General features: G+C 37.5%; 6 protein-coding genes across 6 annotated transcripts; 4 read left to right on the top strand and 2 right to left on the bottom strand.

Moving 5' to 3' along the window:
* Nucleotides 1-1,062: 1,062 nt before the first annotated feature.
* Nucleotides 1,063-1,516, top strand: CBG14557 (the record flags this gene model as incomplete). Its single annotated transcript, XM_002644557.1, has 4 exons — nt 1,063-1,186; nt 1,233-1,345; nt 1,390-1,441; nt 1,488-1,516. 4 exons carry the CDS (start codon nt 1,063-1,065, stop codon nt 1,514-1,516), a joined length of 318 nt encoding a protein of 105 aa, XP_002644603.1.
* A 608-nt stretch (nt 1,517-2,124) lies between these two features.
* Cbr-tsp-14 lies at nt 2,125-7,004 on the bottom strand (the record flags this gene model as incomplete). Its single annotated transcript, XM_002644558.2, has 10 exons — nt 2,125-2,403; nt 3,887-4,069; nt 4,119-4,307; nt 4,511-4,657; nt 4,708-4,800; nt 4,852-4,938; nt 4,988-5,061; nt 5,106-5,217; nt 6,464-6,619; nt 7,002-7,004. The coding sequence occupies 10 exons, from the start codon at nt 7,002-7,004 to the stop codon at nt 2,125-2,127; spliced, it is 1,323 nt and encodes a 440-aa protein (XP_002644604.2).
* Nucleotides 7,005-20,129: 13,125 nt separating this feature from the next.
* On the top strand, nt 20,130-21,895 carry Cbr-arrd-23 (the record flags this gene model as incomplete). The annotated part of the gene is made up of 8 exons (XM_002644559.2): nt 20,130-20,141; nt 20,197-20,382; nt 20,426-20,530; nt 20,574-20,667; nt 20,715-21,076; nt 21,176-21,555; nt 21,599-21,698; nt 21,746-21,895. The coding sequence occupies 8 exons, from the start codon at nt 20,130-20,132 to the stop codon at nt 21,893-21,895; spliced, it is 1,389 nt and encodes a 462-aa protein (XP_002644605.2).
* Nucleotides 21,896-22,780: 885 nt separating this feature from the next.
* CBG14562 lies at nt 22,781-24,149 on the top strand (the record flags this gene model as incomplete). The annotated part of the gene is made up of 6 exons (XM_002644560.1): nt 22,781-22,868; nt 22,923-23,044; nt 23,224-23,315; nt 23,366-23,448; nt 23,494-23,587; nt 24,011-24,149. The coding sequence occupies 6 exons, from the start codon at nt 22,781-22,783 to the stop codon at nt 24,147-24,149; spliced, it is 618 nt and encodes a 205-aa protein (XP_002644606.1).
* Nucleotides 24,150-24,240: 91 nt separating this feature from the next.
* Nucleotides 24,241-24,363, bottom strand: CBG27707 (the record flags this gene model as incomplete). Its single annotated transcript, XM_045239653.1, has 1 exon — nt 24,241-24,363. One exon carries the CDS (start codon nt 24,361-24,363, stop codon nt 24,241-24,243), a length of 123 nt encoding a protein of 40 aa, XP_045099547.1.
* Nucleotides 24,364-25,410: 1,047 nt separating this feature from the next.
* On the top strand, nt 25,411-27,483 carry CBG14563 (the record flags this gene model as incomplete). The annotated part of the gene is made up of 5 exons (XM_045239654.1): nt 25,411-25,511; nt 25,566-25,684; nt 26,558-26,656; nt 26,724-26,963; nt 27,191-27,483. 5 exons carry the CDS (start codon nt 25,411-25,413, stop codon nt 27,481-27,483), a joined length of 852 nt encoding a protein of 283 aa, XP_045095448.1.
* Between the last annotated feature and the right edge of the window lie 207 nt (nt 27,484-27,690).

Consider the following 27,690-nt stretch of genomic DNA (forward strand, 5'->3'; position numbering starts at 1 on the left):
TACCCCCGAATTGTTGTACCCTCCGAATTATTTGCCCAATGAATATGCTTTTATTTTTCCCCGAAAAAATTGGAAAATTAATTTTTGATAGTAAAAAAATCTCACGGAGAGCAAAATCATTTTCAGTTTTGGGTAGTCGGGTAGGAGACCATTGGCCATGGCAGTAGCGTTTTTTGCCACAATTCCACCGTCATTGATTTTTTAACTAATTTTCCTTTTAAAGCCGATATGTCGTACTGAAATTTTCAAGCGATTTTCTTCGTTTGAATAGAATTTATTGGTTTTTTTTTCTGAAATGTTCCTGATTTTTCAAATTTTCCACAAACTAGGTATTCTTTTTTGATTACTTTTTTTTGATACAAACGTTTTCCACAAATTGAGAGCCCAATTTTTCCAATAGGTATATTCTTTCCTTTGTTTGAAATAACAAAATACCGAAATCTGAGTCGCATTTTCAAACTTCGCAATGATTTGAAATGACCAGAACTGTTCTGTGAGATACATGCCACCATTTTGTCGATTTCTACAGCTTTGAGTACTGATTTTAATATATATCTTAGGTTTCAAGTGTTTTGTTTTCAGCTGTTTCGTACTGTAACAGGTGTATTGATACCTGTTTAATAGAATGAGTAATGATTATCCGGGCCATTGAGATAGGTTGTCCTGGCCATAAAAAGATGAAATGATCCTTCATCATTTCGAAATTTTTTGTTTTTCTTAACTGGATCACCTTGTTCCGAGAAATTTCTTCTATTCTGACTTGACACATGATTCAACACCGGCTTATTAGACCCACATCTTGACTCGTTCCATATCCCTCCCCACTTGACATTTCCTAATAACTGTCATCGAATCCATATTTGAGAAAAAAGAGGAGCGAGTCATCTCATGTAAAATGGACATGTGAGACGACTTATCGTCCGCCCCGCAAGCTGAGATCGAGTCGTAATAAAGCGGTTTAAATCGACGATTATCATATGGGCGGAGCTTTCTTCAAGCACAGAAGAGCCACCACCAGTTTTCAGTCACATCCTCACTTTCATTATTCCCACCAGCAGCGACATGCGCTCGTTACCTATCCATCTCCTTCTGGTGCTCATCGTTTCGGTTGGCCTTGTCAATGCCTGCTTCCTGAACTCGTGCCCGTACAGAAGATATGGGCGAACCATCCGGTGCTCTAGTTGCGGTAAGATTATCAATGTCATTTTCTATGATTACTGTAGAAGTTTCAGGCGTTGAGAATGAGGGTGTCTGCGTTGCCGAGGAGAAGTGTTGTACCAACGAAGAATGCTTCATGACCACCGAATGCGCCTACAACTCCGTCTGTCCAGAGCTCTTCTGCAAGGTGCAGTAGTCTTGTATAATCCAAATTTCGAAACTTGTTTTCAGATTGGAATCCACCCAGGATACTGCATGAAGAAGGGATACTGCTGCACTCAAGGTAACCCCGTTTTGCGATTTTCTATTTTGATTTAATCAATTTTCAGGAGGATGTCAAACAAGTGCGATGTGCTGACCTACCCGGAACCTGACACGAGAGCGGCTGCATCTATTTTTGATCTCATTTCCTAATCTATTTTCATTTTACCATCTTTTTAATCTGTCAACCTTGAACTTCCATCTTTCTTCGAATGAATTTCGTTTCAATGTTTGAAATGTTTTATTTACAAAAGCAAGAAAATTCAAATGAGAAAAAAACAAAAAAAAAAAGAGAAAATCGAATTATAGATATTGTAAATGTAAAGCGATGGCTAGAATTCCGGAAAAATGAAATAGGCAACTTGTTTGGCGACCCAAGAAGTGAAGAAAAAAGACGATGTTCTGACCAAAATCAGTTGTTGCTCTCATGGCGAACAATTGAGCGGAGGGATTGATTGTGAGAAAAGAGAATGTGTGGGAGAAAGTGTGTGCGGGTACAAATCTCTACAGCACCAGATTTGTGTGTATGGCAAATTCGAAAAGTGATTTTGTTTCTAGGTAGATAGGTAGATAAGGAGATGATTTGAGGGACGTCGAAAGATAGCTGGGAACAGAAAATGGGCTAAAATAAGTTATCACCGCGTTCGAGAAGACAACGAAAAAAAATTTGGTATTGATTTAACTGAAGTTTCATATTTTAGGAACTCATGATTTGTTCTTCGGTGGAACTAAATCAGATTGCTGAAGTACCCATTGATGCGTTCGATTTGCTGTAGTGGACTGTGGCGTTGGCGTTGGTCCTGCTGGGTTGACAGGCGGTGTTCTTGTTGCTGCAGGAGTCCTTTTTCGTCTAGCTGCAGCATTTTCGACGCCCGCAGACTTTGGTTTGCGGGTCGGTGAGCTACTTGTGTTTCGCGACTTTTTTCGTGGTACATGCTCGATTGGTGGTAGCGGAGGTGGAATATCCGGTGGCCTTGGTCGAGTCTGTAAACAATATTATTATTTTTAGAACATCATATGAATATCCAAACATCGTTATTGTGTTTTTGTGCTAGATTTGGTAGCGAGAATGTACTCTGACAAGCTCAGACTCATTCGCAATATGGCATAAACCTCATCCTAATACTTTTGGAAGACAGCTTTTGGAGACCCCCACGTAGCGATGATGCATTTGAATGACGTGAATGATCTCATTCTATTTACCAGAAGGATTTTTGAATCATGATTATTATCACAGTTTTGCAAAAAACACACCGATTTTGGTTTTTTTTCCAAAATGAAATTATCTGTTTTCGGATTTGACGTATTTTTGATTTCACAATAACATAACTATTAGGTTGGTCCATAAGTTTTTTTCCGATTTTGGGAACATTTTTGATCAAATTTTTATCAAAGCGAAGGGGCTAGATTATTCAAAGTAATGTCCATGAACATTGATAGTTGTCTGGTTAGACTGCCAAAATCAATTTTTCTAATCATGAGCTATACAAGCTGGCAGTTATAATATCACTTTCACCTAAACGTTCCCTGCATTGATAGAGTGCTTACCCACTTATCATCTACAGTTATTAGATTATCCACCTAACTGAACGTGTGAAGAAAGTGCAGAAGATTCATGCCCATGTCTACATGGAGATCCATAGCACAGTCATTCAAAAAGTTGGGTACGAATCGACCCAGTTCTTGAAGTTGCCAAGAAACTTCAATACGGTCACAATACTTGGTTGGCTAACGGTCAGTGACTATGACATTTCACGACTGGTTTGAAACGGATCAGCTTCAACTCTGTTCTTCAATAGGGCCAAAACCAACTTTCGGGCCGAGCTTCATTTTTCGATTCTAAATTTTTGGCTTCGAATCGATCGGTCTAATTCTTGATGGTAGGGACAGTAGGAAATCCTTCTTCATCTATTTCTTTTATTTTCTTACGAGTACCATTATTTTCTAAACCAAAAAGAATCAAAATAAATTGCAATTTTGAAAGTGTAGACGGTAAGGGACGAAATAAAGCGTCATTCTCGCGAACGACAAGAAGTAGGAATAAAGCAAAGTAGTTAAATCAGGTTTGTGAAATACTCTATCCAAGAAAAAACAACTGCTAAGAAACGCCATCCTGTTGAACAGTTATTAATTTTTAAAGTTGAGAATTCAAAATCGGAAGAAGCTTATGGACCAACCTAATATTATTTGCGGAACTAATATTTTTAAATTTTCGAGCATAGTCCAAAAAAACAAGTGATTATTGAGTTAAACGTTCAAGTATTTAACTTTATTAAGTAAAATCACATTCATGTGATCCTCACGAAATCCGAAAACCATTTAGTCCAGAACATGACATTAGCTATTTCATAAGGACTTGTTTTTTGCAGCTCAAAAGTCCAAAGTTTATCAATCCGGGCGCTTCAATCATTCTAATGGACAGCAAAGCATTTTTCTACATCATTCTGAAAGTTTTTTTCAGACTTACAGCATTAGCGGCGTTGTTAAAATTCCCCTCTTCTAGAAGATCCAAAGAGTTCATTTGATCTCTATGATTATGGCCACGATCCCTCTTTCGCCGCCGTTCATTTCTACGAGCTTCTCGTTCTAGCAAATATCTTTGATGGTCGACTTGTTTTGCCAAAATGTTGGTAAGACATACAGAAATACACTGAAATGAAAAGAAAATTTCGAAATTTCAAAACCCAAAAATTGCGTACAACTGGGACTATAAGAAGAGCCACGAATGCTCCAACATGAACTGCGTGGGATTCGAAAAGTGTTCTCAAAGGTTGAAGACATCCACGTGTATAGATATCATGCTCTAAATCTCCCGGTCTCTTCGTCAATGCATTCTGCCAGCATTCCAGTGATCTCATTGCTGGTAGCAGTGGGTTCGATGATCCAGCCTGAAAATTTCACAGATTATTTGTAACTTTCGATTGTTTTTGATATGATTCTTCCTATTACTGTTAGCCATGCAGCTAATCTGTCAAAAAATCGCCTCATGACTCAATACGAGAAATTTCATTTTTCAAATCCTTTATAGAATGATGGCATTGTGAAAATACGAAAATGAATACGTCATAAAACTCAAAACACAACAACATACCGCTTCAGAAATGACGGATTTCCGGCAGCACGAAAACGGAACACCACATTTTTCAGGTTGGGGATTTGAAGTGGTGCAGTTGAACTGATAACTCATATTCCAATCCCGATATCCTTGAGCGATGGAAGACACTCCACAGCATTCGAGCTAAAATTTTAGAGATATTATGCCACTCCGAAATCTCTAAGGTCCCTTACATTCTCTTGAAGTGCGTCCATGATTTCAGCCAAGTTTCGATTGGTATGATAGTTTTTGACTGCGTATAAAAGTAACCAGTTTGCAGAAAGACCCTGAAAAAAGATTGTATCTCAAAAAATGATCAGATGGCCTATTATTATTACCTCGGTGGTGTCCGTATAGAACAAGGTGAAGAAGACTAGGGTAAGAGCGACGACTAGAATATACGATAGGAAGACGCAAGCGGCGAACTGTAAAAACGTTTTTGTCTGGAAACCTCGTTTTCTGAGAAAAACTCACACATTTGAGCAAGAAAATATTGTCACGCAATGCACCCATAAAACCGAAAAATGATACTACACATATTGAGAAACCTGGAAAATTTGGAATTTAAGACTTTAAAGAGTCTTCAAGTTACCGAATATACTGATAAGAATGGCTGGATTTAATATTACATCAACTAGTTTGACTTCTCTGAAATCTTTGATGAACAGGTATACTCCCAGTGCAAGGATCGCCACTCCAACGAGCTGAAAACATATAGAATTAGGAAAACTCTCTGAAAAATTTTGTTTTACAATTTACAAAACTTTCAAATATATCGGAAACTTGACAGCCGAGCTCCAGACCTCTCAAAATTGTCAAAATATCCATAAATCAACTGAAAATTCCCACCTTTCTGAACGGTACTGTATATTCAAAAAAATCGAAACCTTATAAATCAAGTTGTCCTATTTTTTCTGAATCACCAGTTGCCGCCAAAGCCTTTCCAAATATCTCAATCATCCCCGAATCTCTCAACAACATGGTTGTTTCTGATGCCTCTTTTCATGAGAACCCCCTAGGCTTAATGCAAATTAGGAGCTGGGGCAAAGAAAGGTCATCCTCAATTAACATTCAGCAGGAAATTCACAAACACCGAAAAGCCAATTTGAGTGAGAGGGCGAAGAAAGAGGTGAAGCCCTTATACTTAACGCACTTATGAATTTGAGTGGTTTCTTCCTAAGAACGCAAAGGCGCGATGATGGTAATCGGCTTACAACTTGTGACTTATTGAACAATTCCCTTTCTTATCCATGAAAAGAGTTCAAATGACTCTAAAAATATTGAATGCTGTCGAAGCCATGAGAAGAAAATATGGTTCTGAAAGCGAACTTCCCTGTTTCCCTATTCCTATTCCAAGAAAATTTGAAAAGTTCCTCTTTTTGTTCCGATTTCAAAATCTAAGCCCTCCAATACTATTAGGAAATTACCACATTTTCGGAACAACTTGTCCAAACTCACTGGGCTGTAACCGCGGCTTGGGTGGCGGCGGTGTCGGACAAATCGAGTGAATGACCCATCGCTAATGGCCCACCAGCGCGACTTTTGTTCAGAAACAAAAATCCCCCACTGAATTGATGAGAACCTCAGAAGGACATCTGCCAGGAATCCGAATGAGGTTTCACTCTTCACTTTTTTGAAAAACTAATACTGCTTTCGGCATTGTTTGGGTAAGGAATTTGGGCAGATGGTCACTTTCCTTACGATCTCATCTGATCAAACAGGTGCATACAAAATTCCATTCTAGATTTCTGGTCGTTGGATTTTAATGAACTGGCTTTGTCTCTACGAACTCGGAATTACGCATGCAAAGTGGGAGGAGGAGGCGATTTGAAAAGTGAAGTAATCAACCATTACTTCTCCTTCTACTTCTACTACTTTTCTAAATTTTTGTTTTCAATTCCGGATGCAACTCGGTTAAAAGGAAAGAGAAAAAGCGCAATTTCGACTTACGAAGACAATTGAGTTGAGACTGAAGACGAGCCATTTGAGACATGCCGATATCTCCTGTCGTGGTTTGCGTGGCTTCTGTGACGATGAGACCACCGCGCGAGCACGTATCGGCTCGCCGGAGCCCATCAGCAGACACTGTTCCCAGTCACAAGCGCCCTGTGCGCTGAAAATGAGGTCAACATTAAAGTTTGATGATTGGTGTGATAAGAAGGGAAAAAGTGTGAATTTTATGAGAGAATGCGTGATTCCGATTGGAATGTCTGATAAGAAGAAACGATGGGAGGAAAGAAAGCTAATTTTGATTTTCAAAGCTGGCTATCTCCTAGCCTATTGAAATTTGTTTGCGAAATCAGTGAACCGCAGAATAAAGATGCAGAACAAGTCTATTAAGGAGGATCTATGGGAAGGAAATGAAGAAAATTAGGAATCAGGTGCAACTACCTGTGCGTGACAACGGCTTGCAACATCTGTCTACGTTAGGATGAGCAGATGCGCGAAGAAAATGGGAAATATAAGACGACGAGCCCCCCAATTAGACCATGTCCTCACAATAGTGAAAGTTTGAAGGACAAAAGAAATAGGTCCCATCTTTTCTCCTCTTATCCCCGTAAATTGAAGTTTTGGCATGTTTGGCGGGTTGGTTGGTGCCACGAAAGTCTAATCAAGTAGAGTGAAAGGAATATGAAGAAGAAAAAAACCTCTAGGATTGATGGACAGGCATCTCAAGTACCTCTTGTGAAAGAGAGAAAATTAACTTCGAAAATTTCTTCTGATTAGTTCTAGTTAGATTTTTCTCTCCCCAAAAAATTTTTGTAAGTGTCGAAAGCCAGAAAAAACACAAAAAATACAGAAAGTCAATGAGACATAGTATAATTAGGGAAAGTTGGTCATTCAGATCGGCTGGTATAACATAGCAACAAGTAAGAAAAGGTAATTCAGCCCAGAAGCCAAAAAAAAAGATAGCTGTACCAACTGACTACCAAAAGGCAAAAAGGACAAGACAAGGGACAGAGTAATGGGTATGGAGGGAAGGAAGCACAAGGAGATTGAATAAGACGATAGGAGTGAGGGACACGTCGTAGTCGTCCTTTTTCTCCGTATGCTATGCTGGTATCGTTTGGTTTAGGGGGTGTCGAGGAAGAAGACGTAGTAGAAGAGGACATTGTGTGAAACAAAGCCTTCCGCTTACTTTTGACACACTAAAAATGTGTACTTCAAGACATACATATAGCCTTGAAGAGGAAGAGTAAATTAAGCGAGAGAGAGAGTGAAGTACTATTTTTTTCGAAATTTTTTATGGTCACTAGGTTAGCCTATATCATGAACTACTGCTGTCAAGAGGAGGCAGACAACTTGGGGCATTCGTGTTGTAACAATCGAGAAGTAAAAGGAAGAATATTTTTGGGAGACGTTTTTGTTTTGGTTTTTGAATAGATCGAGGAGAAGGGTTTTGAGAAGGATACGGTATCTTAATGGGGGAAAATTGATGAATGATTGATAGTTTCAGTTTTTGGGAAGAAGAAGAGAAATTGGAAATCGAAAGACGCTTGATGGACTAGATGATAAATGGGTGTAGAAATAGTGGGGCAGCGATTGATACCTATCCATAAAAACGGTTTCACTTTCGTGTCTAAATAACCGATTTTTGAGAGGCCTAAAAGTACGGTCATGTGATTAATTTTGATGAAAAAAATGATGGTGGTGGCTTACACTTTTATTTTTATCGTGAAACCTGTAATTGACGGCCCCCACACTTTTGAGCTTAGTTATCTCGATTCCTTTGAAAAATATGAAAAATGTGACAACTGACCAATCATTTCTGATATCATGATAACCAATTTATCAGTTGACTACTGTTTTGCATCTCTGAAATAAACACAGCAAAATTGGCTCGCATTTAAAAGTTAGGGACCCTTCTATTAACAGGTTTAACGGTATACCAGATTTTCCCTGTTTGTCAACTGTTGAGAAATACTTATATCTGGATAAACCAAACTCAGAAACTCAGTCAATTAAAAACATCTTGCTCTGGACACACAGGATATTTTATAGACATCTGCCGAAACTAAGAAGTGGAGAGAACTCCTCCACAAGCAAAACGACTAAAAACAGATGGTCATTTTGCTTTCCTCTTCTCCAAGTAACAAATAAAAAAAGGATGTGTGATAAGAGATAAAAGTGGGTCAACCGAAAACAACACTTACTTTTTTAGAAACCGTCGCGATTGAGGCATTTTATGAGCTCGAGTAAGATTGTATAGAAGATAGAAACTAGGAATAGACAATGAAAGCGACTTAATCCAAAAGAAAACTTGAAAATGACGACGACGTCAAACTATGAGAGACTGGACATCAACTCTTTTCAAATAGAGGTCAGGACAGTGGATTGAGAGAAAATAGGGGGAGAGAGATTGGCTATTGGCTAGCCAACCGCAGTCGAACCGCCACCAAGCCCCAATAAAATTTATTCGCTATTATATTCTGTTCGGAAAAGAGAATGGATGAGATAGGCAGGCAGCATGTTTCACGTGCTACGGACTTCTCACCTGTTTTCGATGAGAAACTAGACAATCGGTCCCCTGTAGTTGATCTTCCAGAGTACTTATGAAGATCGCCGAGGATGTGGATGTGCTGGATTTTTATTCTTGTCTTTTTTTGCCAAAGTTGAAAAAACGGAAAAATCAGCGTTTTGTTTTATATTGGTGTTAAGCTACTTGCCCATCTATTGTCCTGAGACTACTAGGTAAAATACTTTTCGATTGAAAATAAACAAACCCAAAACTTTATCAAAAGAAACTTTCATTTTTTCGTCTTCATTCTTCCTTCCTCTTTTTTCTCTTTTGCGGGAGAATCTAATCTTATAAATTCATCAAGTGGACTTGAAGAAAGTTTGTGGAAGATGAAAAAACAACACACGTTCCAATTGAATATACACTACTTATTTAGTAAATTCTCGAAAAATTTGAAGAAAATTCTACTAAGTGGGAAAAAAAAACAAAATGAAGAAAAACGGAAACAAATGAGACGTGATGTAACAGGTTGAAGAACCAGTCCAGAAATTCGCAACATGTTAGCTGGTCGTCGTATTGAAAGTGATAAAAAGATCGGGTAAGTGACTGAATCAGCGTCCTTCTCTTCTTCTTCTTCTTTTCCTGTTCCATCTATTTCCATCATTTTTGAAATGAAAAACCTATGTATAGAGAGAAAGAGACAAGTGGAATGAGAAATGAGGAGGTGGGGTTGAACGCTTGGCACCGACAGAGTAACCTCGAATAATACACGCGTTGAATAATTGGTCAGTCGAGAATCGGAACAAGCAGGTACCAAAAAAGGCATTTCTTGCCTCCCTGACAGTGGAGTAAGGGAAATGGAATGGGAAATTGATGGAGGAGAATGGGTAATGGTTGCAAGAAGATGGGGTGGAGCTCTTAGCCCCCATTTGAGTTCCTCCATTTGTGACTGGTGAAATATTCAAGAGCCGGGACTAATTCTTTCTGTCCGAGTTCTTGAGTTCATCTTGAGCATTATATTCTGAGAAATGGCGAAGTTCCTAATTTTTTCAGTGTCACGCAAGAACATCGTGATGACATCAATCTAACTGAACTTCCTAGAACATCTGTGACGTAATTAGATTCGAGTTCAAAATACGGCGACTGTAGAAAAGCCAAAAGCAAGAGTGAAGATTTGTATAAAGCACGATAACCAGCTGAGAAACTCCAGAGTAAGCCAAATTTTCAAAAAACCGATATACCGTAAAGACTGAAATAAAATGTTGTCCTTAACTGACAACTATAAGCCGTTTTATATCATTTTCTTCGAAAATATCAGAAAGTGACAAACTGAAAGAATACCTAGCATATCGTTAGTAGACTTAGAGTTAGTTGAATCACTTTTCGATATCTCTCACATAAAATGAGATATATTGTCTGAAAGTTGACAGCTTGGGAGGCATTATATTAGTGCGTTAACTGTATTAATGCGTCTGTAGTTGAATTTTCAAAAATTCAAAAATCAAAAATTCGTGTTTCAAATACCGTACTTTCTAATGAACTAAAGAGTCTTCATTTTTTATTGTAGGTTCTGAAATTGCTTCAGTAAATCGTTCTAGATGTAGTTCATTTTAGTTCCAAAATGCCTTACAGCTTCAGCAATAAGCTTAAAATTCAGTAGGCCACTCATATTTGAAATGATGAAATGACCTTTCACGTTCAAAACACTATGTTGATTTTTTGAAAGGAGTCCGAAAATTTCCCGGCCTACTGATTGATAGAATACTATGCAACTCCTACATGTTCTGTAGTATTACGCTTTCTAATGCTCAAACCGTTTGTTCTCGGTTACTGTAGGTCTAAAAAATTGCGAAAAAAGGCCTCACCTGATTGTCGTTAGAGTATACGAGAGATCATCATCCATTGCCCTAGGAGAATATGCCACAACGACAAAACGCGAAATGATAGGAATGACATCTGTCTAAGCGGATTCTCTAAAAACCTAAGATGAGAAAAAGAAAACGACAGACCCCCCTCTGAGTCAACGTTTTTGTCTTCATCGTGCCCTGACATTCAAGCGACCTCCAGTTAAATTATGGGCCGGTTGTTCGGTGTTGGGTCGGAAATGAATCCGTCTCATCCCTCACACTCCTTTTCATATTGAGGAAGCGAGAAGATAAGTGGAATAGGGAAATCACGCTCCCTTGTTTCCTTTCTCTTTTGACTTTTCTTGGTATTTTCCTTAGTTTCCTTTCTTTTTTGCATTCCTTTCTCGATTAGGATTTGAAAAAAAACGGGAAGAAGTTTGCAAAAGAATAGGATTACAGTAAAGTACATATACATTAGTCGTAACAACAAGCGTGCTGTTTGCTAATGAAATGAGATGACCCAAAACGAGAAAAGAGAAAAGTAACGGACAAAAAAGAGAGAAAAACACACACAATACACGGCGATCGCGTCGGCGAACTCAAATAGGGTGCGATTTTGAACGCCGAACATAAGATCAGAGGATGGATAAAGATGTGCACTTGACTTTTGGGGATGAAACGGTCACTAATGAGTTTTTAAATTGAGTGAAAATGAAGGGAAATTATTTAATGGTCCAAATAATTCATCTTGAGTTCTTACTCAGTCAGTGTTCGGAATGTAATTTTAAAATTGGAACTCAGAAAAATGTAAAATACAGAAAGGTTGCACTGATTCGTAAAAACTTTACTTAGAAAATGTGACGCATCGTCCAGGTTTGAAATTTACAATTTCCTTTCCTCCAAACTCTCAAGATGCAAAGAACAAAAAAAATGACCACTCGACAAAGGAAGAAAAAAGCAATTTCTGAGCTTCATCCTTTTGCGGAAGCGGCGTGAAAAACACTAGAAGCCTAGTAGCAGAAGCTGCACGAATCGCTGGACGATGAGATGACAGAAACAAATGGCTTTTTGTTCGTGTCCGTTTTTAGCGTTAGACGCATACAACCTCTTTTTATTGGTTTGGTGGGAAAGAGGCAAAAAAGTGAGGGACATTGAGAATATATTTTGAGAAAGGAGAAGTACGATTCCTTTGGGGAATCCGCCTATATCCATTTCTCTATCCCTCTCTAGCTTATTTTCTATCTAAATGACGTTTTCTTATGTTGCCAACTGAAATTAATATCATATTTCTTCCGAAGCTTCTTGGTAAAAAACGTAAAACTCTCTGGGAGGCTAAAACTCACACACTTTGGCAAATGCTGCACATAAAGAAAAAGCAAATAAAAGTGGACAGCTCTGACGATGGGGGCAAAATAGAATCGGAAGCGTTTCGGAAGCGGAATAGGATGAAAGAGTCTATGAAAATAAATTGTTGTTATAAAATTTCAACTTTTGGAATTTGTAATTTTTATGTACTTGATGTATATGTCCGATTTTGAGGAGCTGTCAGTAACGATTACAATTAATTTGCGAAATTTTGATAGTCAGTAGTCCGTTTTTTAATGACAATTTCTCTGAAGTCATGAAGTATTATGTAACTCTGCATTTTTGATGAATCAGAACAAAAATGATTCAATTCAATTTTAAAAAATTACCGTAACCCTGCAAGAGTAGAGTCCTTAATGAATAATTTTGAGCCAATTAATTTATCATGGTTCTTGTTGAAGATATAAAAAAAGTTGTTAATCATAACAACACAAACATTTTATCGGCTGATACATTTTTCATATCGCGCATAGGAGCCATCAAAAGCTAGCTCAAACTTTAACCAAAATAAAATCAGAGCAAGTTTTTGAAAATTTCCGAAAAAAAAAACTTTTTGATCTCTCTGGAATAAATATGATACAATATTTTTAGATTTGCATTTTTAGGAAGGATTCTTTCTAAAATACAGTGGGAGGGAATTTATTAATAAAGAGAAGGAACTTGTTACTCAAATTTTTAAATTATTTCTCGAAAAAATTTCAAACTGTGAAAAATCTTCAATTTGAAGTTCAAATAAGTTTTTTTTTCAGATTTGACAAAATTCGACTTTCTAGCGGTACCAGACATCTAATAGAAGGCTAAAACAGTCTCACACCAAAATTTTAGTATTTAGCACTTCTTCATTACATGCTTAGAAATACCTAGAAGATTTTCCGGATGCGCAGCAGCCATCAAAGAAGAAAAACATATAGTAAAATGAAGCGACAACAAGAGAAACAAAGTAATTTGCTGGATGAGGTGTACATAATAATGTCGAGAAGAAAGAGACAGCAAAAAACCGACAGGAAAGAAAGAAGAGATGGAGAAGTCAAAGAAGCAGAAAAAAGATTTTCACTTTTCGAAGGAATATTATACCTGCACCTTGTTTCTCCTCATCTCGACAAGACTTCTTCTTTTTCTTATTCCATCGAAACTTTAACGACGTCTTCAGTACTCATTTGATGAGGTGTTGTAGGGACTACTCTCGGAAGGGTAGAGCCATTTGCTAGGAACTAATTGGAAACACGGCATTTTGATATTTGACACGCGAAAAGAAAGAATTAGAAAAATAAGGAAATAGGAGAAAAGCTTCAGTATTACTATTTTAGAAAGAGCATGCAATGGCCATGGAAAAAAGCCTTTTTCCTGGCCCATTCAAATTTATCGCTTCCTTTATAGACTTGAAAAAAGGAAAATAAAGTTTTGAGTAACTTTATTCTAGAGGGGACTAGAAATAGTCAAAAACTGGAAGTCATTCATTACATGTGACTCTTAGATAGTATCTAATGAATTTACGTTTTTTTGTCCTTAATGTCATTTGATGATTTTTCATTATTCCCATCGGGTCACTCTCAATGAAACCAGAATATCAGGTGAGGGAAAAAAGAAGATAGGAAAGAAAAACAAAAATATAATGGAAGAATGAAAGACAGTGAGGTGTTTGCAGTTTTTGATATACGAGACAGTCTTTTCTCAGTGATTTTCCGAGACGATCTGTGTCGCATAATTAGCCGTTTCGCGCAGTTTACGGAAAAGTCTCAGGATGACAATGAAACAGAATGAAAAAGAAAAGTGGGAAGGAGAATAGAAAATGAAGAATAGAAGAAGAAAGAATCATATTAATAACAATAATAATAATAAGGCAAAAAACGTAGAATGAGGAAAAGGAGAAGAAGGAAGAATTGATGGGTGTAATGAAGGAAGAGGAGGAGGAGGAACAAAAATGTTTAGTTTTAAGAATTTGTTTGTTTGTGTCTCAGTGTCTCAGGAAAAAAAAAATATCAGCTAGAAGGAAAAGGAAGAGTGTCTAGGACTGGTACTTGACACATCGCATCATCCTTCCGCGCGGACCGATGAGCTTGCCATTACACAACCCAAAAAGACAGGACGTGTTCTCGGGGACAGCAAGCATAAAGGCTTTAGTCTCTGGATCCTTGACAACATTGACACACATTCAAGACATTGACGCTTGCCCCACGCGTGTCCGCGGGCGCGCACACGCCAGAAAATATAATGCGTCTCGGATGGAGTGATACGCCAAAATGCGAAAACTGAAGAAGCAGAAACATAGCGCAAAAAATTAAACAATAAAAAAAGAACTGAGTCGAGAACAAGGCCCTTGAATGGTTGGCCTACCTGAAGAGCTTCTCATGTGTCAGAATTCAAGTGTCGTTGAAAAGCGATAAGAGAGTGAGAAATTGGAAATGAGATGGGCAAGGTGGTCTGGTGTGTGTGTTGACGGAAATGAGAAATAAGTGGTTTGTCTGTGATCTTATATTCTTGACTTTTAGGGTGGTGTTCTTGACCATTGTTGGCAATGACACTTGGCTTACGAACAATGCGAAACTTTGGTTTTCCATGAGAGGTTGAAAATTTAGTTTTCATTGAAGGATGGGTGGGACAAACTTGAGATTGGAAACAAAACACAGTGCTTCGGACAACTTTTTATTACTCAAGTATCGTTGTTGAATTGGGAAGAATAAGGAAAAGAAGAAAAGGAACGTTAATGGGACTGTTTTTCTTTCTAAAAATAGCAGATAAACAAGAAAATGAAGAAGAAAGAAAAGGAGAAAGAAGGAAATGATTGAAAAACCGCGTTTCTATGTGTTGTTTAGAGATTTCAGGTTCGCTAGTGTAGTTCTCTTAAAAAGAACTACTTACAGATAACTTAAACATAAGTCTATCATGAATGCCTACAGTACCGGGCGAAAAATTAATTATATTATCACTTTTCGAGAAAAAATAATGAACTTAGGGATAATGCTTTGAAAACTTCAGATTATGCTAAACATGAAAAGATATAAATTTATGTGGTTAGAATCTTTTTTCTTGTTTTTTTATTTATTTCAATGATATACATTCTGATGATATTCGCCGCCTATAACGAAAAAACCGCAAAAAAACCAAAATTACAATCGAGATTAGAATCATGCTTCTACAAAACCGCGTTGGCTTTTTACAAAGTTGTAAAATAATTGGTGAATAATAGAATAGAAACTTTAATTTATTTGGTAAACTCTTGAATTTCAGACCAATTGATGAATTCTGTAATTTTGTTCTAGACGTACAAAACCGTCAGTGAATGGAAACTTTTAGAAAAAATACCGAAAATGGTTGGAAATCATTGGAAAAATAAATTTTGTGCTAAAACAATAATCGTCGGAGCAGCTTCTACACTTTTTGAGAACAAAACAGAATGGGCATTATCTAAAAAACCGTCTCCCGGCATACGGGCTCTTTTCTAGACCAGCTCAATCAATCATGTAAATTGCCTATTCATTGTTTATTGTCTTTGCAGATGAAAGCACACATTGATGACCGGTAAGCTTTCGGCGGAATCGAGTGGAAGAGACCATAATTTGACAGGGGAAGTGCCATACGCGTACCACCAACAACACCAACACCCAAATGAGCCGCTCAATAATTAGCAAACATAACCATTCAGTCCAGTTGGTGGGAAAAAGTGGAGGAAGAGGAAACGAACAGAGGTTTAACCTCTAAATATGTTGATTAGTGCACGGAGGGCGGGAATGTGACCGAAGACATCTTCTAACTCTAATTGACGCTTTCGCAGGAGAAGAATGTATGTGATGGTGTGGGCCAAACAATTAGCAGTTGTGTGGAAAAAAAGAAAAGAATCAACACGACGTCTCACGGTGTGCATGTCTATAATATTATGATGGTTGATTGATGGATATTCTTCTTTTTGAATAAAGAATCCGAACAACCTATTGATGCCAACGGACAAGCTCAGAACATCTTAATCTTCCTGATCATACAGTTGGACAAGATAATTTGAATTGTTTAGAAGCATGATTGTACGATCATAAATATTCTACCCATAAAATTGTAAGTCATTCCAGTTACAAATAAGAACAGAATGGTCCAAATAAAATTTACATGCAAATTGGTGGTATTAGAAAGGACACACATGCATATACAAAGATTAAATATGCAAATTGGAAGAGGAGAGAAAGAAAATCTGATGAAAAATAAAAGCATCTCTCTTATATCTTACGAATGATCAGAAAACATCTTCCATTAGGCTTACGTAATCCGATGTTCAAAATTAGGCGATACATATTTATGACGTTAATTAAGATTGTAACTCAAAAGAACCGCCGGGGCCGGATCAGAATATTTGGAAGATAGCATCCGCGAAAAGATTATATCATTATGAGTATAAGGATTGTAATAGTTGTGATTGATGTTCAGGCAATCATTCAAAAATAGCAATGTTATACTTAAAGGTTAAATAAAACAGAAAGGTTTATGGATGTGTTTGCTAAGGTTACAGCAGAAAAAACTGGTAAATGAATGATGCGGTCGGTGCCGAGACATCGTTAGTGTAAAGACTTCTGATGATAGGATAAAGAAAAAAGAGGACCAACAGAAAAGAAAAACGAGCAGATGACTAATGATTAGGAACCTCCCGCGCGGGAAAGGGTCAAATGGTGCGATCGCCATATGGTCGGAAAAAAGAAGGAGGATGAGAACAGGCCGAGGTATAGATGCGAGTGTGGGATATATATGCAAAGCTGACCGTATATGAAGGGTACTAGAGGTCGAAAATGCGGACTACTACAAGCGAAAGAATGTGTGCGGATGAGTCGTTTTACAGTCAGTGTATAATGGACAGATTGGGGCGCGAGGGTTTGTGGAATAGAACGAATCCGAATGGTGATCCGTTTTTGTATTCGTTTTCTCAAAAGCGGATTGAGACATGTTCGTTTTGTGGCGAACGGGTAGGATATTCGCCAATTCGCACACCGGAGGGCGACGACTCGTTTTCTCGACGACGACGATCGTCCGAATTTTGATTGAAGCTTTCACGGGCATTCTCCTATTCAAAATCCGGTGAAAACTGGCAACGAACTGAGAACTGGTCATTTACTTTCGTCTCACGTTGAATTTCTCATTCTTCTCGCTTCCAAACTTCTCAAAGAACGTCTTTGAAAACTAACGCCAAGAAACAACACCTAATAATGGGGTCCTCAAAAATATATAGGGCGTTCACTCAACCATATGATATTAGTGGAAACGAACATCAAGACGAATGGAGGACGAACGAAAAAAAAATATACGCCCCGCTAAAGGAAATTGAGTGAATCCACAATCGATAATGTGATAAGAATGTCAGAATATAACGATCGTTTTTGTTGCCTATAGCTTTGTATGTCCTAATGATATGAAAAAAACTGGAGTCTCAGATGATGACGATCATGTTTTTTCCTAGGAAAAAAAAGAGGAAAGGATAAAGAAGAAGAACGACTTGATTAGAAACATTCAGATTGAAATATGACTTGACGTCCTTTCCATTAACTGATGAAGCAGGTCCTTGTCTTTGAATGATGTTCTACCTTTTGACCGGGCCCGATTATGAGTCACACATGGACGGTTGGCAAACAAAGGTGAACAAAAAAGCAGGTTCAGCAGTGTTCGCAAAGAACTCAGTGTGTTTGACCTGTGAGCTGTTTTGAGTGGTCTAAACTTGAGAGGAAACGTCATTTTTTGAAGTTCGAACAATCTAGGCTTGTTGATTTTATTCATTCATTGAAAATTATCAAGTTGAAACAGTTTATACAATGGTTCAAAGTTTTCATTGTGATACAGAATTCTGAAAATACAATAATCAGGAAACACGATGAATCTGTAATTTGAGACTCGAAAAATTAATTTCATTAAGATACCGTAAGCACTGGCCACCCTATGCTTGAGTCTTAGCTGAATTATCTCAATTTCTATAAAAGATATCGAAAATGTGTATTAGAGAAAATTCGGTATGGTCTATAATTGCTAGATTACGAGAAAATCAACGGAACTATTTTTATATTTTCAACATAAAAATTCAAATCAAAATATTGGACAACAGTTATAAAAAGTCGGAATACTCGGAGCATTTCACCGATTTTCACTTTAAAAAATCCAAAAGGTGTAAGAAGACTAATGATGAAATACGAGAAGGTACGAGAAAAAAGAAGAAAAAAACGGCGTGTGCGGAAGTACTAGTTGCAAATTGAAGCGGAAAAGTAGGTCGTCTTCGTCTGACGCGTTCTAACCATCTACCCACATCCCCTGTTTGCACTTAAAACGATGTGAAAAGGTTGGAAAACGGAAAAGAAGTTGCATAATACTGTACGAGGAGAAAGTTGGAGATAAGGAAAAGAGAAAAGCTCTTAGAGAGGAACAGATTTGATTAGCGAATTAGGCAATCAGTAGACCGAAAAGCATGAAAGGAGACAGAAGGATTGACTGGGTGGTAGAACAAAAAAAGCTGAGTGAGATGCAACTTAAAAAGAGACAAAGACCGAAAAAAAAGTGAAGATGATGGGATCAGATGAATTAGGAGTGTTGGTGCTACGATCTCCGAGTGAGAGAGACGACAAGCTGAGCAAGATAATTGAAGCACGGAGACGCCGGGGTTGTGCAAACAGGCATTTTGGATAGATAAGCGGTGTAGGTGATGACCTCCCATCTTTCTGTCTCTCACACTCCATAAAAGACCTGGGGAGCTTTTTGTCTGAGACCGCGCGGAAGAAAATTTAGCGAGAAAGCGGCTTGATATGGAATCAAACACTCGTGTGGTGGTGCGGGCGCGTTTCAAAAACTCTGTCGCCATCCGATCGACTTATTCTCTCGCGATTTTCTGAAGTACGGTTTTTATTTTAGGGACAGAGTGGAAATCGAACCGTCGGAAATGCGAAGAAGTGACTGCGAGCAAGGCCGTTCGGTGGAATGGAATTACTTAGTTCTCATAGTAATCGAAGAACACAAGTAGTTTGCGAAAAAAAAACCCGAAGAATCGGTTCGGTGTATAATTCCATACCTAGCAGAAAAATTGTTAAACGAAGATCGAAAGTTTCATAGAACATTTTAAAAATACTAAGAAAATTCCAAATTCAGTCAATGTAAGGTCCTCGACGAGTTGAACTTGCAAGGTTGGAGGATACCATCTGAGCTACGCAGTCTCAACCCACGTCGATAGATAACCTCTATGAAACACGATAGCCACATAGAAAAAAACGAAAAACGTGAATACCGATGACTAAACACTGTCTCAATAAAATTAATATTTTAAAAATCCAGTAAATTACCGAATCCTTTTTTTAACCGTAAGAGCAATTCAGTTTAACTAATTGATTATTTTTCAACACTAAAAATTACTTTCTAATACTTTTTTGAATTTCAGTAAACTTATCATTACTCAAGATTTCAATATTCAGATATTTATTTACAAAGAGTATAAGATTTAGTTTGATGTTTTTGATCCGAAAAATATAGATTTTGAAGATTTAAATCTATTTTTCAAATTTAATTCCTAGTCAATTAGAAAAATGCGCACTTTTAGCTCATTAACAACACCTTTTTGTGATAAAAAGTTTCATTGAAGGAGTTGTACTCTGTTATGTTTTTCATAAACTGAAGGTATGCTCATATGTCAAGACAGATATACAGAGTACAGGAAGTGTGATCATTGTGGTCCTCTGATCTCTCAACGGATATAATGTTGTATTCAATACTTGCTGAATCAGTCATTTATTTCACAAGACTGGCCGCTTCCGTTTTGGACCACACGAGCTGGACCGCACTCCTCAGTGGACCACATAATCACCGGAACTTATTTGTCACAAATCCATAGGTGCATGACACACAATACATTCAGGGGAGGAGTCCGAGAAAGGAGCTCTATTCATTTTTTTTGTTTCTCAATATTAGTCACATTCTCTTCGGACAGAAGTTTCTAGACATGCTGCATACTGTGAGTTCTTTTTTGTGAATTGAAATGAAACTGATAGCAAATCTTATTTTTCCAGCCCCAGTTATCATGTGAAGAGAATCTTCTAGAATGCATGCTGGAACTAACCAAAAAGGATGCTTGTTATAGTTGGGGAGACACAATACAAGGGAAATTGAATCTGAAAATCTCCGATGGTTCTATTGAGATCACATCTCTACGCATCTTATTTCACGGTTATGGCAAAATTCATTGCAAGGGAAAGGTGTAAATTTTATCTTTTGTTTTTAAATTTTTTTCATTTCCAGAAAGATGAGCTTCTACAGGAAAACATGACTTACATGAAAAAATACTCGAATGTCATTTCACATCCGCTGATAATTTCCCAGCCAGAGTATTCCATTTCTATTGAAGTAGTTAGAAAAAGATCCTTAAATCGTATAGTCTTATGTTCAGGAAACGCTTCCGGACCAGCTCCCAACATCTGTTTACAGCTCGAAAGGGCATATTCAATATGTGATTCAATGCACAATGGAGTATCGTTCAGCAGGTAATAGTTATTATGATCTATGTCTACCATCATAATTATTTATATAGCTGGAACACCTAATCTAGTAAAAGCGGTTCGTGGGATTACTGTAGTTGAGTCTCTGGACCTCAACAAAATATCCAAGACGTGGTTCGAACCAAAGACCGAGTTCGAGCAGCGGAAGTTCGGCTGGTTTGCTTGCACGGGCGGCCATATCAGACTTCACCTGACCTTTGAGAGAAGCGCATTTGTTTGTGGCGAGGCAATCCCGTTTATTGGTATTAATGCATCCTTTTCTTTGTCTCGATCTGTGTGGTCTCTGGTTCTTACAGGCAAGATTGAAAACAAGAGTGATCGAAGAATCGAGAAGGTATCGGTTTGTCTGATGAGAAACACCCGATTTGGCAATGATGTCGAGGAGGATGTGGAGGTGAGAAAATTTCGAAAGAGTGTGTTTATTAGCCTTAAGGGCTGATGGGCAATTTTCGAAATTCAATGTGTACCCAAAACTTTTGGGCCTAATTTTCAGAACGCCACAGTTGACAATCATTTGATTCAAGAAGACTTGATGGCCATGTACATTGAGGAAGGTTGCGTCAACAAAATTGACAAGAAAGTTCACATTCCGTGCACAGCCCCATCGACACCGCTTCCGATTCTTTTCCGCTCTGGACAGCTGGACGGAAACAAGTTCCAACTTCGGCGCAAATCGCAACTTGGCAGATTATCTCTTACAAGCCAAAAGTCACGACAGTCAATATCCTCGTCATCAAACATGCAAAGAATTCTAGCGATCACATATACATTTGCCATCAAAGTAAGATCGAATGGAATGGACGTGATTGATTTGAGTATCCCGGTTGTTATCGGCACAGTGCCGTTGATTGATCACATGAATTCCGGGGATCTGTGAGTTGTTTGAGGGTCCAGCTAAAATAAAATTGTTTTCTAGAAATGACCCTTTGGACCGTCCAGTCTACAACTTGTGTCGTCAAGACAAGCCTATTCCATTGTTGGATGAAAAAGAAAGGAGCCTATGCAACAAAGCTCAAGTAAACAAATTTCAGGTGCAGTAAAAAACTGAAAATAACTATTTCAGCTCCAGCATGTAAACAAATATCCTTTCTTCCCGACGCTTCCAACATCTTCAAAACAGAGCAAAAAACTGTGTGTAATTGCTCAGACAATAAAAACAGAAAATCGGATCATGAACACAATTCGAGGTGCAGTGGAAGAAGAGAAATATTAATTTTTGTGTGTTTTTTTTGCTTTTGAATAAAGTAATAAATTGGCTTGATTTTCTGAAATAGTGATTTTTTGTGTTTGCATATTCGAAGCTCTCTATCAGGGATGTTTGGAACAAAATTCGGAATTCCAAAAATTCCAAAAATTTTGCCTGTTTCAAATGAAATTCGGACCGAAATATGTTGGTTTTTTTTAATTAGTGGTTTTTGGACAACGGTATGTCAAAGGCACACGTGGAAGATTTGCTTGCGAGTCTCAAGAAGAATGCGTTTTCTAAATCTGTTTATCACTATTTTTGCGCTTTGCTGATCGGAAAATAGAATTTCTACTCTGAAATTTGAATACTTAACAATTCCGTAGATTCCTAAATTCCGAAAATCCGAACTTTTGGAATTATGGAATTTCTGATTTGTTAAACTTATTTGGACCATTTTATCCTTTTTTGGTGAATAACTATTTTTTGAAACCCATTTTGTAAAAATGAGCGAGTTCTAAAAATGTTTTTGAAGAAACCAGAATTTTTCAATAAATGTTCTATTCAAGTATTTTTTATATTTTCCTTTATATTTGTAAAACCCCAAGATTTTGCTTGTTCGTAGCATTCTCATCGTGTTCTCTGAAAAAATCATCAGGTTTTGTACCCGCCACTCTCAAAAATCTCCATTCTCAAGAATGCAATTTCATTCTCGTGACTACATCTAATTCAATTCGCGGCTGAAAACAAATTGTATCCGTTGGCAACGAACGAACGCGCCTCCCTCTTTTCCTCCGAAAACGTAAGCAGATGGCAGTTGTGTGTAAAAGATCGTGGCGGTGTTTACACCATTCCTTACGTTTTGCGTATTCTCAACACATACTCACCCTCTTAACCACATCATTTTTGACGAAAATGAAGCGTCGTGGGTGGCAAATGTTTGTATTCTTGCTATTTATCGGATTTATTTATGCCAAGATTCCCAAGGAGTACGAAGAAGTTGGTAAGTGTTCATCTTAATGAGGGAAACCGTTCAAATAATGAAAAAAAAATGCAGAAGATCACAACAACATACTCTTCACAGTCACCGAGCCGTACATGTTGGCATATACGTATCAAATGAAACACGCGTTCATGCTTGGAACTCATTTTCCTGATGGAATCAACAAAACAATGAAGGTTAGTGTTCAAATTCTGAATGAATTTTGATTACGGAGTCGTGATACATGCTCAGCATGGAAAAAAGTCAATAAATGGTGACTAATCTGTCATCATTCTGGTACTCCGTATAAAAATAAAAAGAAAATTTGATTCGATTTGAAAAATATGAACTGTAAAGTATATTTTCTTTATTACAGCACATGGATATGGTTCTTGCTGATCCCATCAACGGATGCGACACACTTCGTAACATCATCTTCGTTCCAACAGTGATTCTCATGGAAAGAGGGTATGTTTTCTTATCTAAAATTCAACCTGTGAATAATTAAACCTTTTCAGAGGTTGCTCGTTCACGGAAAAAGCAATTCACGGACAAAAAGCAGGCGCTTCTGTTGTTATGGTCACAGATTCAGAGAACATAGGTAGTGTCTTACTAAATGCCGATATTTAGGAGATTGATTTTTTAGAATACGGACCTCAGCAGTACTACGTCAACATGATTCCTGATGAGTCGTTGGATCGAGCTGATATTCCTTGCGTTTTTGTTGCTTCGATAACGGGGTAAGTATTTATGAAACTCGTTGGATTTGAAATGCAATTGAATTCGCTCCGACGAATTAGTTATTGGCTAGAACTGAAATTTAGATAGTAGATTTAGTGCAAAATTAACAAAAGAAAAACAATGAAACTCATGAAATTCTTTCTGGTCAACTGAGTGTATGGAAAAATTCTGAATATTTTTCTTTTTTTTTCGGCCTGTTCAATAAGTCTTATGTTTTGTAAGCCTTTGAGAGTACTTCTGTCCGAACAGGAGAACATCATCCAATGAGCACAGCAAGAAACTTTGATGTTATGAGGGTAGAGTGTTTTCAGATTAACTTATTGAATAAACTCAAAAATTTTACCACAAGCATCTTCCTACTGAAATATTTCAAATAACATTCATTCGCTGTTGGAAAAAGTATGACAGATTTCGAATTTCAGACGCTACTTCCGTGATCATCTCGAAGAAGGTGGTTCTATCACTTTGGATTTGCCCGTCGAGAAGAACCATGCTCCATGGGTCCACCACCAGAAACGTGCTCCTTGGGAAAACTGGACCGAGGATAGACACTTCATTTAATTAATTTATGCTTCTCTCATTTGCCCATAATGTCACTTTCTCAACGAAATGTCATCGATTTTTGTGATTCCCAAAGTTTTTCCTACGGTTGTTATTTTTTCCTAGTTTTAATAATCTTCTCATTCCACTTTCTTCTTGGTTCTACTAGATTTTTTGGTTTCTTTTTTTTTGGTTGTTCAATTTTTACTAGAATTCTAAACCCACAGACACACATGCAACGGGTAATTTTTTTAATAGTGTCCTCTATTTTGCCACATTTTCATTTAAACGTGATGAATAAATGCTTCCATGTTTTTTTTGCTTACTGAAAAAATAGGGAACACCGGTGTCCTATGCGCCTCTTCACTATTTGTTATTTGTTGAAAGCGGTACGGTCTGTAGAGCACTAGAGAAAGTTTTTCGAATTCTTTCAGCAAACAAAACCCAGACCTACCAACCGTCCTTTCTCTTCCCTTTTCCTCCTAATGTTTTATATATCCACCTGGACAATAGGAAGAGTTTGAAAAATCAAAACATGAAATCATTTGTCTGGTTTCTCGGGTCATTCTAATCCGAAATTTCGGATTTTCGATTCTCAATAATCAGGAGTTTGGTGTCAATAAACTTTTTTTCATAATAAAATTTGTTCCTTCTCCAGAAAACTCCTCAACAGCATTCAATTACGTTTCGCTTGTTAAAGTTTTTTTTTTTCATTCTTGAATTTGCGACAATTCAGTTCCTGTTCTACGCCCCATTCATTATTGTTCAAACAGCGAGGTCAAGCCAATTTCTTCGCCTTTCTCACTAAAAAAACATTCGACAATATTTTTGCCTTTCAAATTTTACTACCTAGGTTTACTATGCTACTTTGTAACTGAGTACGTATTTCTTATCAGTATCGTAAAACGTTTTTTTAATCGCAACGTCGTTTGGCTTGCAATTCTCCCGTCCATTGTTCCTGCGCTACTTTTCACGCTATTGATCGTCCTTGACATTTTTTTTTGCTGTTTAGGTTCATTGTAATTTTCGTCGAATTCCCCTTGTCGAAAAGTTTTGGCACGCGATCCATTTTGAATTCAGGTGTCACTGCATAGCGTCTCTTCAACCAACAGTACTATCTCTATCGTTTGCGCATCTCTTCCTCTTATTGTTTCTCTATTCATATTTTGCATTTTATTCCGCGTTTCACTTGGAACAACACATATTACATTTATATACACTTTTCACTGTGTTCGTGTTTCCATTTCATTCTTCTCATTCTAGTTTTATTTTTACAGGTTGAATGCCGGAAAGAAGAGTATTCGTAATCCGACACGGTGAGCGGTGTGATTTTGCATTCGGAAAGTCTGGGCTTTGGATCAACTCGTTTGATAGTAAAGGAAGGTAAAAGAGATCAGAAAAATGAAGAACAAAGAAAAACGTTTTTTTTTATTGCAGATACCGTCCATTGGACATTAATCTTCCACGTACGCTTCCGAAACGTCCAGATGGATGGCAAGGGTTTGCAGCAGACACACCATTGACGGAAATTGGTTATCTTCAGTCTAAATTGACAGGTAGGGGAGGAAAAAAAATTCTCTAAAGAATCCTAACAAATTCAAAATTTTGCTCTGGTGCCCTCTGGTTATAGCTGAAAATTTAGAATTCTGCCGTTAGTTGGAAAAGAAATATGCCTGTTTCAGTGAAACTCCGAAATTTCAGTATAAAAGTGCAAAGAGGTTCTTTATCTAAATTTTGTAGTGTGAAACAAACAGTCTTATGAAATTCATCATTTGAGGCATTTTCGAAGGAAACTCGTTTTTTAAAAATCATTTTTAAAAAGTCGATTAGAAAAGTTATATTTTTCGTCGGCGGCAATGGAATTATTAGCTCTTACAGATATTTTATGCAGATGTTTGCTTCGAAAATTTTAAAAACAAAGTCAGTTTTGAACATATTGACGGAAGTTGTATCAATGTCTGAGATTATTTAAAAATGACGGAAAAATCTGCAGAAAACACCCGCGAAAAACTTTGCAGATTTCACGGATACAGTTTTATGGTGTTCCGTTGAATTTACAAACTGCAGAACAACTAGTGAAATCTGTGAAATCCCCAAAATCCGTAAACGGGAAATCCCAGCTCTGTTTCTGTGAGAAGTGTCAAGAAAAGTTCAACCCGCTTAATATTTTTGATATTTTCGTAATTATTGTGTTTGTAAACCAAATCTTGATTTCTCTCCCCGAAACCGGCATGGATTGTCATGAAGATGACGGTTAGAGAGTTTTCCAGTATTGATGTCTGTATCTTACCAAAGTAAATGTAACTAGTTTTAGGAATGCCCACTCAGGTCGCTTCTGAAATTTTTTCAAATTTTCATCAGTTAGATTATTAAAATAACTTCAAATTAACTCTTCTCCCGTTACCTAATCTCCTGTTACCCATTTTCAGGACGTGCTCTACGTGACAACGGCATTGAAATCAACCATGTTCTTTGTTCTCCAGCTCTCCGGTGTATCCAAACAACAGTTGGCCTTTTGAAAGGAATGGGTACGTGTCATGTTTCGAAATGTTCCAGTGACAACTGTCATCACTTGAAATAACTTCTGTCTTTCAGGACTCGATAAACGTCTTCAGTTTTCTGTTGAGCCAGGATTATATGAATGGATGGTGTGGGCCAGATATGCAAGACCATGTTGGATTCCACCAAAGGATTTGAATAAATTAGGATACCCAGTCAGAGAAGACTATGTACCGTGCTGGACAGATAAGGAACTGAAAATGAGTGAGAGTATGGTAGATTACTATCAAAGATCTTTTGGTTCTATGAACAAGATACTCGCCGAATTTCCAGAAGGTGAGCGATCAAAAAGTGGTGTATTATGTTTAGTCAAATTCGTGTTTTTGTTGATATATGACATATGAATCAAAGGATTCTCAGAAGGAAATTGAAAAACATAAAAATATGATTTATCACTAGGACAATCCCCGTGTTAAAAACAAGAAAAAAACAAAAGAATCTTCTAGTGATGTGATGTCTTGTCATGACATGACATGTCATAAAATAAAACGACATTGTTTCAGGTAACATTCTAATTGTGGCTCATGGCGCTTCACTCGAAACGTGCACACGTCAGTTGGTCGGCGGTGATATCAGGTCAACAGACGACTTCTACTATCTACTTCAAAACACGCCATACTTGTCGTGCGTTGAGTTGAGTTCTCGCGAAGGCTTATGGAGACTAGTGGGCAGCCCGATTCCGTCGTTTTCGCACACTTACAATCGTACTTTTGATCCATTGCAACTGGTTACAAAGGATTTGGCCGGGTTGAAACGCGAGAGGGAGAGCAAGGATAATATGCGGACAACTCAATAATGGATGAGATGGGAAAAATTGAATTGGTAGCACATTTATGTCTCGGTGATTCTTTTTTGAGTTCTGGAGTATTATCACTGTGTTTCAGTCTTCTTTTTCAGTTTCATAGATATCAATGATCTCTTGTTGTTCTATATAAATACTTTATTGATATAATATAATAAATTCTTGGAATTCAATAAAAGTAATTTTGAAACCATTTTTTCA

This window comes from Caenorhabditis briggsae (assembly GCF_000004555.2).
Source record: "Caenorhabditis briggsae complete genome, chrX, whole genome shotgun sequence".
In the NCBI taxonomy this organism is placed as follows: Eukaryota; Metazoa; Nematoda; class Chromadorea; order Rhabditida; family Rhabditidae; genus Caenorhabditis; species Caenorhabditis briggsae.